The sequence below is a fragment of the Schistocerca serialis genome, chromosome 1 (assembly GCF_023864345.2).
Source record: "Schistocerca serialis cubense isolate TAMUIC-IGC-003099 chromosome 1, iqSchSeri2.2, whole genome shotgun sequence".
NCBI classification, from domain to species: Eukaryota; Metazoa; Arthropoda; class Insecta; order Orthoptera; family Acrididae; genus Schistocerca; species Schistocerca serialis.
The window spans coordinates 892,601,231-892,615,025 of NC_064638.1; the positions used below are offsets into that span (position 1 = coordinate 892,601,231).

A 13,795-nucleotide genomic window follows, 5' to 3' on the forward strand; every position below is an offset into this window, starting at 1 on the left:
TAAGTAACGGCGTACTCAGACGTGGGAGAATGAACGAGATAATAAAAGCAAACATGTGTCCGCAATCGAGCCGGTTTGCCAGTGTGTGGTTACGAGTCAGCACTGAGTTCAATATGAACTATTGCCCCATTTAGTACAAATATATTTGAAATGCAAACTTTGCTTAAATTCTGTTTCCACTGGCCGACAAAAATTGAAGCACCCAGAAAGAGAGGAAGAAACGAAACAAAACTTCGCAGATTGTGAGAGGGTATCACATGTTATTACAGTATCGAGTCAATGTTTAAAGGACTTGGCAGTATGAGCCCAATAATGAGTATGACTTTGATCCCCCCTGGTCTGCGTGCATACGCTTATTCGGTACGAAGACTGCCACGAAGCCGTTGTGTCCTCCACTGGGGCTAGCTGGCGCACAACTGTTGTAACTGATTCTTGGTTTTCTGGATACTGATACTAGGACGGAGTTGATGCCCGAATTCGTTCCCACATCTTACGTCGGGTACAGATATTGGGATCTCTCTGGCCGCGATAGTAGCTCAGCGTCATGAAGATATTTCATAGAGACGCACGCCACGTGTGGACGAGCACTAACATGTTGAAAAAGTGCACCTCGGCACTATCTCATGAGAGGTAACACATGAGGTTGCATCATGTCCGTGACGTATCGTTGTGCAGTCAGAGTTTCCTCAGTATTAACAGCCGTGAACTCAGATCAGAACCCACTGTTTTCCACACCATGACGCCAAGAGTAACACCCCTGTGCCTCTCCAAAACACAACAATCTCTCCCCAAGTCGCCGCCACATTCGCCGACGACGGTCGTCTCAGGTAGTGCAGAACGACTACTTATCGCTGAACACAATGCGACGCCGTTCCTTAGAAGTCCGTGCTACAAGGTGACGGCACAGCCCCAAACGTAGCCGTTCATGTTGTCGTATTAACGGCAGTATACCCATACAACAGTTATTCGCTAGTCCGGCTGCTGCCACTCTCCCACAATTCACGTAAAGTGACACACAATGTCGTAATGAGTCCATTGTTTGTTCTTGAGCGGCAGGTGCGGATGTAAAGGTGTTACAATGTGCTTGGTGCCCACTCTTGTGTTATCAGACGTGGTCAAATGCAATCTTGACATCGAGTATGCCTGCCGTCACATTCCCTTGCAGTCCAACATCGGGCCCCTCTCTCAAAGTTTTTCAGGTGTTGATAATGCTGTCTCACAAGAGTACACGCAATCAATGTGTCCTTCACAGTGATAACTCAACATCTGACTCTACTCAGACCCCTTATATACCCTACCAGTCCCGGTAGGGACACTAAACAGGAATGATGCTAATGCACTCTGGTAGCCGTTGTAAATGCCACAGAGAATTGTAACTCTAATCATTTATTTACCCACTGATGGTGTGTACGAGTATGAAGTTACATTGACATTCGAGAGTGTCTTCTGGATGATTTTTTTGTGATGCAGTGTAACTGGGCTAAAAATTTTATCGATGGTCCGTGGTACCGGAATGTGGTGCCTGCATGAGAGATACCGGAGAATTTTGCTGGTGACGTAAGATCATATTTAACACGCCAATATGATACAAGATGGACAGGTCGAACAGGGCCTGGACATCGATATTTCTGTCTGTAGTCACCTCAGAAACAAAGTGTTCAGCATTTCCATCGATATGGTTGAAGAACTGGAATAACGGGTTGTGTAGTTTCGTCATAATTTACGAGATGATCAGCGTTGTTTACAATAATTATTAGTTTACTGCAGAGACGGGTGCGTATTGCATCCAAATGGAAAGACGACACCTCAACACACCTTTTAACAGGTGGGAGTGTACAATAAATTGTAACAGGTAATGTGCTGAAGCAGTATTGTATTTGTTGTCAAGGTAGACGTTGGGTGAAATCAGAGTCCAATTAGATGGTGACTTAAATGAAGGAAGTTCGTATGACTTAGCTGCATTGGGCGCCGAAACAATTCAACAGCTGGACTTGAAAATTTACGACCGGACCGGTTGCGGACCCGGATTCTCCGCTTGTTGCGAGCACTCGCCTTGACCACCTCAGCCGGTGTCAAATTTTCAAGCGCAGCTGCTGAATTATTTCCCTTTAGTTATGTAAATAAGACTGCTTAAGTCAATCATTAGTGTCTTTTCTTTCGGACATCTCTGAAAGAACAGAAACCACACACGATTAGATGTCGACTTGGTTGAAACGTTTACATTTCAAACACATGTATAAATAAATATTTCATATCGAAGTCAGACAAATACTCATTCGGAATTTTCTCGGAAAGGGTTCTTTTGCGGACCCATGTTTACAGGGTATTATTTCAACCGTGTCAGTTTTGGCCATTAATTATGAATGAGAAATATTTACCAACTGGTATGTAAGATCTCTGAATTCGCACAGCTTGAATATAAGCACAACAACTAAGTATGGAAATCTTGGAGACAGAAGCTCTGCTTCCTAAATGCAGACTTTAGAAATGGGGAGACCTCTTAGCAGTGACAAACACCGTTCAAGACTGGACATGCGGGCCGCCACATTATAACAAAGGTGACTAAAAACGATTTGAGCCAGTCCGGTTGGGAGGCGCTTGTTAAGAGTGCTGTGCAGGTAACGTAGGTGGACGGTCGGGCGATGTGCAGTACTCGCGACAGCCAGAGTAGTACCGTTATTCTGTAACGTATGACTGCAGCGTGCACTTTAGGGCGTACTTAGAATTTTTAGCGTTGATTTTCATGTTATGTTAGGTACGGCGAGCCGATCTAGTTTCCACTATAGCGAAGATAAAGAAACAGAAAAGTGCTATGTTAACAAGCATCAGCGACAGTATCCCTACTTTATAAACGTTTGTAGGACAAGCAGAAGCAAAAACAGTGACCCAGCGTGGCGCTTGCCCTAGTATTGACCGTAACCTAGGTAGGCACCGTTTGGAGTCACTGGCCTGGGGCAGAGACACAGAACACAATGATGGCACAGCTTAGTATTTTCCACCTCTCTCTGTGCAGAACACACCTGTCTTCTTATTTGCGCCTCACTTTAATACTGGATAGTCCGAAAGGTGTTGGAGGTGTTTTTTGGTGAGAAGATGGCACCACTATCTATCGCAAGATAGATAAGGGGTAGTCAAACAGCGTTATAAGTAGAAGGGTGCCTTCCTCTTCCCACTCCCTTCTGCTACATTGTAAATATGTAATGATGTCCATACACAGCACATCCCAGAAAAGGTCTTTAGTTTTCATTGTAAATAAGGTTGTTAAGTGAGAGTAGTTCCAATTTATTTGCCGACGGTTAATCAAGTTGTGGTATTCCACGATATTAGGGACTATCCACCTTCTAGCACTGGGAACAGGAAACAGACCCATTCAGGGATGTTGTAAGTAGTGGAACAAAGTAACTTATGTACAAAGTATGTAAAGTACAGTAGTAATAACGTTTGTAATACAGTAGCAATGTTTAGTACACTCGAGCCGACAAAAAAATTGAAGCAACCCACGTATGTCAATATAGTTCCGTATTCGAACACACCATCGGCGTTTCTGTAACTGATCAGAGTTGCAATTGAGTGCGACAGATAGAACGGCCACCAGAGTACATTGGTGTTGTTCGTGTTTAACTTTGTTGCCAGTCCTGGATGTTATATAAGGGACGTGAACAGCGTCAGTCGTTGAGTGATCACGGTGTAGGACACGGAGATGCCGCGCAATCGTGTGAGACCTTGTTGTCAGCACCTGACAGAGCGTGAAAGGGGCCCCATTGTGAGTCTACATTTGGCCGGCTGGCCGAATCGTGCAATGTCCAGATTTATGGAGCGATGCTGTATTGCACGGGGACTTGAGGGCAGGCAATACTGGTCGTCTAGGTTCCGGTCGACAGCGTCTGGCCACCATAAGGTAGGATCCCCGTCTTGTGCGCCCTTCACACCCGGGCCTGCTATCTGAGGAGAAGTAATGGACTCCTTGCAACACTCCGTGTCACCCTACACCATTGTCTGGAGAGCAGGAGCAGCAGGGTTAGGGACCTAATATACCACGTGCAGGCTAGCGTCAACGTCACAACACAAACAGCTGCGTTTGGATCTGTGCCGTGGTCAGAAAGCGTGGAGTGCTGATGAATGGCATCGCGTTGTTTTCAGCGATAGACTCACGATCCCGCACTACACCCCATGAGCATCTTTGGCATGTATGGCGGCGACCCGTGGAGATATCTCATTTTTCCAATGTTTTCCAAAGTTCAATGTTTTCCAAAGCAAGAGCGGTGTTACTACTGGCGTCACGGCTAGTAGTGACTGAGGAAAGTCTGATGGCATAGCGATACGTCACTGTCGTCCTGTATTGCCTCTCATGCAACAGTGTCGTGGTGCCATTTTTAAGGTTCCTTACCTCAGTTGGTAAAAACAGAATCCTTATAGGATCATTTTGCTGACTGAATGTCTCTTTGTCCGTCTATTAAGACGTATTAAGTTCAAATTTGTGTCACATACTGGCGTCTACGGTCGCTTTTCTTAAGCTTCTAGACTGAACAGTCTATTGAGTAATGCCGGTTCATTGTGTCCAACAGGCACGAAACTTAACCGACAGGAAGAAGATGCTGTGATATGTAAATGATTAGCTTTTCAGAGCATTCACACAAGGTTGGCGCCGGTGGCGACACCTACAACGTGCTGACATGAGGAAAGTTTCCAACCGATTTCTCATACACAAACAGTAGTTGACCGGCGTTGCCTGGTGAAACTTTGTTGTGATGCCTCGTGTAAGGAGGAGAAATGCGTACCATCACATGTCCGAGTTTGATAAAGGTCGGATTGTAGCCTATCGTGATTGCGGTATATCGTATCGCGACATTGCTGCTCGTGTTGGTCGAGATCCAATGACTTTTAGCAGAATATGGAATCGGTGGTTTCTGGAGAGTAATATGGAACGCCGTGCTGGATCCCAACGGCCTAGTATCACTAGCAGTTGAGATGACAGGCATCTTATGCGTATGGCTGTAGCGGATCGTGCAGCCACGTCTCGATCCCTGAGTCAACAGATGGGGACGTTTGCAAGACAACAACAATCTCCACGAACAGTTCGACGACGTTTGCAGCAGCATGTACTATCAGCTCGGAGACCATGGCTGCGGCTACCCTTGACGCTGCATCACAGACAGGAGCGCCTGCGATGGTGTACTCAACGACGAACCTGGGTGCACGAATGGCAAAACGTCAATTTTTCGGATGAATCCAGGTTCTGTTTACAGCATCATGATGGTCGCATCCGTGTTTGGCGACATCGCGGTGAACGCACATTGGAAGCGTGTATTCGTCATCACCATACTGGCGTATCACCTGGCGTGATGGTATGGGGTGCCATTGGTTACACGTCTCGGCCACCTCTTGTTCGCATTGACGGCACTTTGAACAGTGGACGTTACATTTCAGATGTGTTACGACCAGTGGCTCTACCCTTCATTCGATCCCTGCGAAACCCTACATTTTGCTCTGAGCACTATGGGACTTAACCTCTATGGTCATCAGTCCCCTAGAACTTAGAACTACTTAAACCTAACTAACCTAAGGACATCACACAACACCCAGTCATCACGAGGCAGAGAAAAACCCTGACCCCGCCGGGAATCGAACCCGGGAACCCGGACGCGGGAAGCGAGAACGCTACCTTACGACCACGAGCTGCGGACGAAACCCTACATTTCAGCAGGATAATGCATGACCGAATGTTGCAGGTCCTGTACGGGCCTTTCTGGATATAGAAAATGTTCGACTGCTGCCCTGGGCAGCACATTCTCCAGATCTCTCACCAACTGAAAACGTCTGGTCAATGGTGGCCGAGCAACTGGCTCGTCACAATACGCCAGTTACTACCCTTGTTGAAGCTCCATGGGCAGCTGTACCTGTACACGCCATCCAAGCTCTGTTTGACTCAAATGCCCAGGCGTATCAAGGCCGTTACTACGGCCAGAGGTGGTTGTTCTGGGTACTGATTTCTCAGGCATCTTTGCACCCAAATTGCGCGAAAATGTAATCACATGCCAGTTCTAGTATAATATATTTGTCCAATGAATACCCATTTATCATCTGCATTTCTTCTTGGTGTAGAAATTTTAATGGCCAGTAGCGTACTTTCAAAATCGCTCATCAAGATCTGTCGGGTATTTCCCGTTAACCTAGAATCCTGAAATTTGCCAAGAAGCAAGGTTCTGCAGTACAAGTAAAGGAAAAAATGTGAAAATTGTTAATTTGTAATTACGTCACACAAAAGAAATATTTTTTGTCATGTTATCCGACTGTCTGTCCATCTGCTAAGATTACTTTTTCTCTGGAACAGGTAGACGTATCACGTGGAAACCCATGTCTTATACTAAAGTCATCCTACCTTGGCAGCGAAAAACATCAGCTTCTATGGCAATGCAGTCAAAAGATGCGGCCATTTATGTCACATACTTCGATATCTTGCCGATATCGATAACAGACAAACATCGTCGAAATTCTCGATTCCCACGGTTGATGAACTACCCATGTACATAATTAAGTTTGTATAGAAGCCTCTATGAGCGAGTCCTTCTCGCACTTAGCCGGTTTTTTCAATACGACAGTATTCGTGGACACATGAGATCCATCAGGGTGCTGTGTGCTTGATATTAATGAACACCCGTGACCAGCAAGATCTTCCAATCTGCCTCCAACAGATGTGTTGAACCAGTTCGGATGTCAGCTCCACGGCAGTGCCAGTATCTGGGATATCAAAGGCGAGTTACAACAGCTGCGGTCCAGCATGGTTCAGGATGGGATACACTGGTTTTATGGCAGAGTTTCCAACTGGATCACTGCATGCATCCAGGCCAGAGCGGTTTCAACTACATACACACAAATGGGATCATACTACCAAGGTCTATATACATATGACCCGATTTTGTAATCACTGAAAAAGTCACATACATTCGTTTCGTTCCTTTCTGTCCTTCTCTACTTCCCTCTTTTCTCAGGCTGTATACACATTTCCTTACTGTATGAGGTAAGGGCTAATAACAGTATAATACACTGGAGCCCGAAGGAAACTGGTATAGGCGGTATGCCTATTCAAATATGGAGATATGTAAGCAGACAGAATACGGCGCTGCGGTCGGCAATGTCTATACAGGTATAAGACAACAAGTGTCTGGCGCAGTTATTAGATCAGTTACTGCTGCTACAATGGCAGGTTATCACGATTTAAGTGAGTTTGAATGGATGGGACACAGCATCTCCTCGGTATCGATGAAGTGGGGATTTTCCCGTACGACTATTTCACGAGGTGCCGTGAATATCAGGAATCAGGTAAAACATTAAATATCCGACATCGCTGCGGCCGGAAAAAGATCCTGCAAGAACGGGACAAACGACGACTGAAGAGAATCTTTCAACGTGACAGAAGTGCAACCCCTCCGCAAACTGCAAGAAATTACAATGCTGGTTCATCAACAAGTGTCAGCGTGCAAACCATTCAACGAAACATCATCTTTAAGGGCTTTCGGAGCCGAAGGCCCACTCGTGTACCCTTGATGACTGCACGACAGAAAGCTTTACTCCTCGGCTGGGGCCGCCAACACCGACATTGGACTGTTGATGATTGGAAACATGTGGCCTGGTCGGACGAGTTTCGTTTCACATTGTATCGAGCGGATGAACGTGTACAAGTGTGGTGACAACCTCATGAATCCATGGACCCTGCATATCAGCAGGGGAGTGTTCAAGTTGGTGGAGGCTCTGTAATGGTATGGGGCGTTTGCATTTGGAGTGATATGGGACCCCTGATGCGTCTAGATACGACTCTGACAGGTGACACGTACGTAAGCACCCTGTCTGATCATCCATTCATCCATTCATTCATGTTCATCGTGCATTCCGACGGACTCTGGCAATTCCAGCTGGACATTGCGACACCCCACACTCCCAGAATTGCTACAGAGTGGCTCAAGGAACATTCATCTGAGTATAAACAGTTCCGCTGGCCACCAAAGTCCCCAGACATGAACATTATTGAGCATATCTGGGATGCCTTGCAACGTGCTGTTCAGAAGAGATCTCCACCCTGTCGTACTTTTACAGATTTATGGACAACCCTGCAGGATTCACGGTGTCAGTTCCCTCGAACACTACGTCAGATAGTAGTCGAGTCCATGCCACGTTGTGCTGCAGCAGGTGTATCAGTTTCTTTGGCTCTTTAGTGTAATTAAGTGTAATAAAATACACTCCTGGAAATGGAAAAAAGAACACATTGACACCGGTGTGTCAGACCCACCATACTTGCTCCGGACACTGCGAGAGGGCTGTAAAAGCAATGATCACACGCACAGCACAGCGGACACACCAGGAACCGCGGTGTTGGCCGTCGAATGGCGCTAGCTGCGCAGCATTTGTGCACCGCCGCCGTCAGTGTCAGCCAGTTCGCCGTGGCATACGGAGCTCCATCGCAGTCTTTAACACTGGTAGCATGCCGCGACAGCGTGGACGTGAACCGTATGTGCAGTTGACGGATTTTGAGCGAGGGCGTATAGTGGGCATGCGGGAGGCCGGGTGGACGTACCGCCGAATTGCTCAACACGTGGGGCGTGAGGTCTCCACAGTACATCGATGTTGTCGCCAGTGGTCGGCGGAAGGTGCACGTGCCCGTCGACCTGGGACCGGACCGCAGCGACGCACGGATGCACGCCAAGACCGTAGGATCCTACGCAGTGCCGTAGGGGACTGCACCGCCACTTCCCAGTAAATTAGGGACACTGTTGCTCCTGGGGTATCGGCGAGGACCATTCGCAACCGTCTCCATGAAGCTGGGCTACGGTCCCGCACACCGTTAGGCCGTCTTCCGCTCACGCCCCAACATCGTGCAGCCCGCCTCCAGTGGTGTCGCGACAGGCGTGAATGGAGGGACGAATGGAGACGATCGTCTTCAGCGATGAGAGTCGCTTCTGCCTTGGTGCCAATGATGGTCGTATGCGTGTTTGGCGTCGTGCAGGTGAGCGCCACAATCAGGACTGCATACGACCGAGGCACACAGGGCCAACACCCGGCATCATGGTGTGGGGAGCGATCTCCTACACTGGCCGTACACCACTGGTGATCGTCGAGGGGACACTGAATAGTGCACGGTACATCCAAACCGTCATCGAACCCATCGTTCTACCATTCCTAGACCGGCAAGGGAACTTGCTGTTCCAACAGGACAATGCACGTCCGCATGTATCCCCTGCCACCCAACGTGCTCTAGAATGTGTAAGTCAACTACCCTGGTCAGCAAGATCTCCGGATCTGTCCCCCATTGAGCATGTTTGGGACTGGATGAAGCGTCGTCTCACGCGGTCTGCACGTCCAGCACGAACGCTGGTCCAACTGAGGCGCCAGGTGGAAATGGCATGGCAAGCCGTTCCACAGGACTACATCCAGCATCTGTACGATCGTCTCCATGGGAGAATAGCAGCCTGCATTGCTGCGAAAGGTGGATATACACTGTACTAGTGCCGACATTGTGCATGCTCTGTTGCCTGTGTCTATGTGCCTGTGGTTCTGTCAGTGTGATCATGTGATGTATCTGACCCCAGGAATGTGTCAATAAAGTTTCCCCTTCCTGGGACAATGAATTCACGGTGTTCTTATTTCAATTTCCAGGAGTGTATCTAGAAAAGGGGAGAGAGTTGTTGCACGGTAGGTTACCGGTTGGATGAGCGCGTGAGGAGAGAATGTTGTTGACGGTAGAGCACAGAGCAGTTACCTGAGAGACGATGAGCAGCGGCCGGCGGCCGACCCTGTCGAGCAGGAGGCAGGCGACGAGCGTTGCGACGAGTTGGACGGCGCCGGTGGCGACGACGGAGAGCGGCACGTCGACGCTGGAGTTGGAGCCGACGAGGATGGTCTGCGTGTAGCAGAGGATGGCGCGCAGGCCGCAGAAGCGGCTGAGCGCGCGCACCGCGGCCACGAGCAGCAGCGGCCGCAGCAGCGAGCCCTGGTGCTTCTTGCCGCGCTCGCGGCAGCACAGGCTGCGCAGGCGCGCGCACAGCGGCGGCGCGCGCTCGCAGTGCTCCAGCTCCTGCCACACACACCACGCCGCAGCTGCAGCTCGAGTACATTACACGATCGCTCCGAGAGCGCTTTTTTCACCGACCAAACACACGCTCTATGTTATTGACACGATAACATTTTTCGTCAATCAGTTAGCTGACGTGCTAGTCTACGAATGTCACATTATTACTGCGCAGTGTTTATGCCTGGGACTCACCAGTTAAGCTATGTTTTCCTAGCTGCGGGAACTTCCCGCAACGTGCTGCGTACAACACGTGAGACCGCGCTCCCCTCTTGTACATTGCAAATATTCCAGACCATTTTCCTACTGTGCGAACGACTCTGTGCGGACTCTATCTGCGGGACACGCTTGGTGTTTCAGGACTAGACTGCTCCACATGTCGCAGCAGTTTGCTTGGTTGGAGTGGGGGAAGTCAGACTAAGCGGCAGAAAGCAACTAGGCGACAGCTACAGTACTTTTTCGCGCGCACAGCTAGCAAGAGAGTATGTGATTCTTCCACACCTACATGTCCATCTACATGAATACTCCGCAAATCTCATTTAAGTGACTGCCATAGGGTTCATCGAACCACCTTCACAATTCTCTATGATTCAAATCTCGTATAGCGTGCGTAAAGGACGAACACCTATATCTTTCCGTACGAGCTCTGATTTCCCTTACTTTATCATGGTGATCGTTTCTCTCTGTGCAGGTCGGTGTCAATAAAGTATTTGTGCATTCTGAGGAGAAAGTTGGTGATTGGAATTTCGTGAGAAGATTCCGTCCCAACGAAAAATTCCTTTCTTTTAATGATGTCCAGCCCAAATCCTGTATCATTTCACACTCTCCCCCCTGTTTCGCGATAATACAAAACGTGCCGTCCTTCACTGAACTCGTTCGATGCACTCCGTCAATCCTATTTACTAAGGACCCACACCGCGCAGCAGTATTCTAAAAGATGACGGGCAAGCGTAGTGTAGTCAGTCTCCTTAGTAGATCTGTTACATTTTCTAAGTGTCTTGCCAATAAAACGCAGTCTTTGGTTACCCTTCCCCACAACATTCTCTATGTGTTCCTCCCAATTTAAGTTGATCGTAATTGTAATTCCTAGGTATTTAGTTGAATTTACGGCTTTTAGATTTGACTGATTTATCGTGTAGCCGAAGGTTAACGGATTCCTTTTAGCACTCATGTGGATGACCTCACACTTTTCGTTATTTAGAGTCAATTGCCAATTTTCGCACCAAAAAGATATCGCTTCTAAATCGTTCTGCAATTAGTTTTGATCTTCTGATGTCTTTATCAGTCGATAAACGACAGCGTCATCTGCAAACAACGTAAGACGGCTGCTCAGATTTTCTCCCAATTCGTTTATATAGATAAGGAACATCTAAAGGCCTATAACACTACCTTGGGGAACGCCAGAAATCACTTGTGTTTTACTCGATGACTTTCCGTCATTTACTACGAACTGTGACCTCTCTGACAGGAAATCACGAATCCATTCACATAACTGAGACGATAGTCCATAAGCACGCAATTTCCAATCCAATTACGGCAACTTTCAACAGAAATGTCGGCTGACCATTTCTCTGCCTCAGAGGATGGGCAGCTTATTGAGTATTCAACAGAAATATCAGCTGACCATTTCTCTGCCTCAGAGAACCTATCGAACATTAAGGTATGCTCTACATATTACGACAATAACGTCAGTACTGCAGCCTTCGCTACCTACACACGAATTATGTCACGTTCCCTCACAACGTATGTATATACCAACGTTACTTATTGATCAGAAATTTACCCTAATGTAGTTACAGGGATTATTCTCAGTTTTTCTTTAGTTAAAAGAAAGTAGATCATGTAACTAACTGGTTGGTGTGAATCTGAAGAATACCTAAAACTTGTCCCCATCGTCGAGCAGTTGTTTTGTTACTATAATGTTATGTGTTCCTTCTTCTTCACGATATAAGAACATTTGTCTGACAGCTTTGCGCTTCCTGATTACTTTCCGAATAATAGACATTCTTCCTCCTCTTCCCGAACTTCCATGTGCTTCCAGAGTGCTAAAATTAACCGTTATTTTTTTAGACCAGATCATGCATGTCGTAAGGAACATTACATCGTAATCCAGAATAACACATGCACTGCAATATTGTATTTATCTGCCGCCACCGGGCAAGCAACTTTCAAGTAAAATGTCTTCCCAGTACAGGAATATACATAATGGATGTACCAGTACACATGGTTGGCACCATGTGGAAGGTTGAGTGTGGGGGTGAGTCGTGCTCGCATAGCCAAATGGTAAGGTGACCGCTCGAAATAAGCGGCAGATCCCGGCTAGAGTCCCGGATCGGCACAAATTTTCACTATCGTCATTCCATTATGCAGCTGATTGTAGTCCATATTCGCAACTGCGAACGCATTTCATATATAAAGTTGTATTGTGTTGTTGTTGTTGTTGTTGTGGTCTTCAGTCCTGAGACTGGTTTGATGCAGCTCTCCATGCTACCCTATCCTGTGCAAGCTTCTTCATCTCCCAGTACCTACTGCAACCTACATCCTTCTGAATCTGCTTAGTGTATTCATCTCTTGGTCTCCCTCTACGATTTTTACCCTCCACGCTGCCCTCCAATGCTAAATTTGTGATCCCTTGATGCCTCAAAACATGTCCTACCAACCGATCCCTTCTTCTAGTCAAGTTGTGCCACAAACTTCTCTTCTCCCCAATCCTATTCAATACCTCCTCATTAGTTACGTGATCTACCCACCTTATATTCAGCATTCTTCTGTAGCACCACATTTCGAAAGCTTCTATTCTCTTCTTGTCCAAACTGGTTATCGTCCATGTTTCACTTCCATACATGGCTACACTCCATACAAATACTTTTAGAAACGACTTCCTGACTCTTAAATCTATACTCGATGTTAACAAATTTCTCTTCTTCAGAAACGCTTTCGTTGCCATTGCCAGTCTACATTTTATATCCTCTGTACTTCGACCATCATCAGTTATTTTGCTCCCCAAATAGCACAACTCCTTTACTAGTTTAAGTGTCTCATTTCCTAATCTAATTCCCTCAGCGTCACCCGACTTAATTAGACTATATTCCATTATCCTCGTTTTGCTTTTGTTGATGTTCAACTTATATCCTCCTTTCAAGACACTGTCCATTCCGTTCAACTGCTCTTCCAAGTCTCTGACAGAATTACAATGTCATCGGCGAACCTCAAAGTTTTTACTTCTTCTCCATGAATTTTAATACCTACTCCGAATTTTTCTTTTGTTTCCTTTACTGCTTGCTCAATATACAGATTGAATAACATCGGGGAGAGGCTACAACCCTGTCTCACTCCTTTCCCAACCACTGCTTCCCTTTCGTGTCCCTCGACTCTTATAACGGCCATCTGGTTTCTGTACAAATTGTAAATAGCCTTTCGCTCCCTGTATTTTACCCCTGCCACCTTCAGAATTTGAAAGAGAGTATTCCAGTTAACGTTGTCAAAAGCTTTCTCTAAGTCTACAAATGCTAGCAACGTAGGTTTTTTCTTAATCTTTCTTATAAGATAAGTCGTAAGGTCAGTATTGCCTCACGTGTTCCAACATTTCTACGGAATCCAAACTGATCTTCCCCGAGGTCCGCTTCTACCAGTTTTTCCATTCGTCTGTAAAGAATTCGCGTTAGTATTTTGCAGCTGTGACTTATTAAACTGATAGTTCGGTAATTTTCACATCTGTCAACACCTGCTTTCTTT

At 46.8% G+C, this 13,795-nt stretch overlaps 1 protein-coding gene across 1 annotated transcript in view; it reads right to left on the reverse strand.

Moving 5' to 3' along the window:
• LOC126411449 (facilitated trehalose transporter Tret1-2 homolog) overlaps positions 1-13,795 on the reverse strand; it is a 349,452-nt gene that overhangs the window by 7,429 nt on the left and 328,228 nt on the right. The window contains exon 5 of the mRNA XM_050081364.1: positions 9,752-10,066. Coding sequence (XP_049937321.1) covers positions 9,752-10,066 — 315 coding nt within the window. The remainder of the gene's footprint in view (positions 1-9,751; positions 10,067-13,795) is intronic.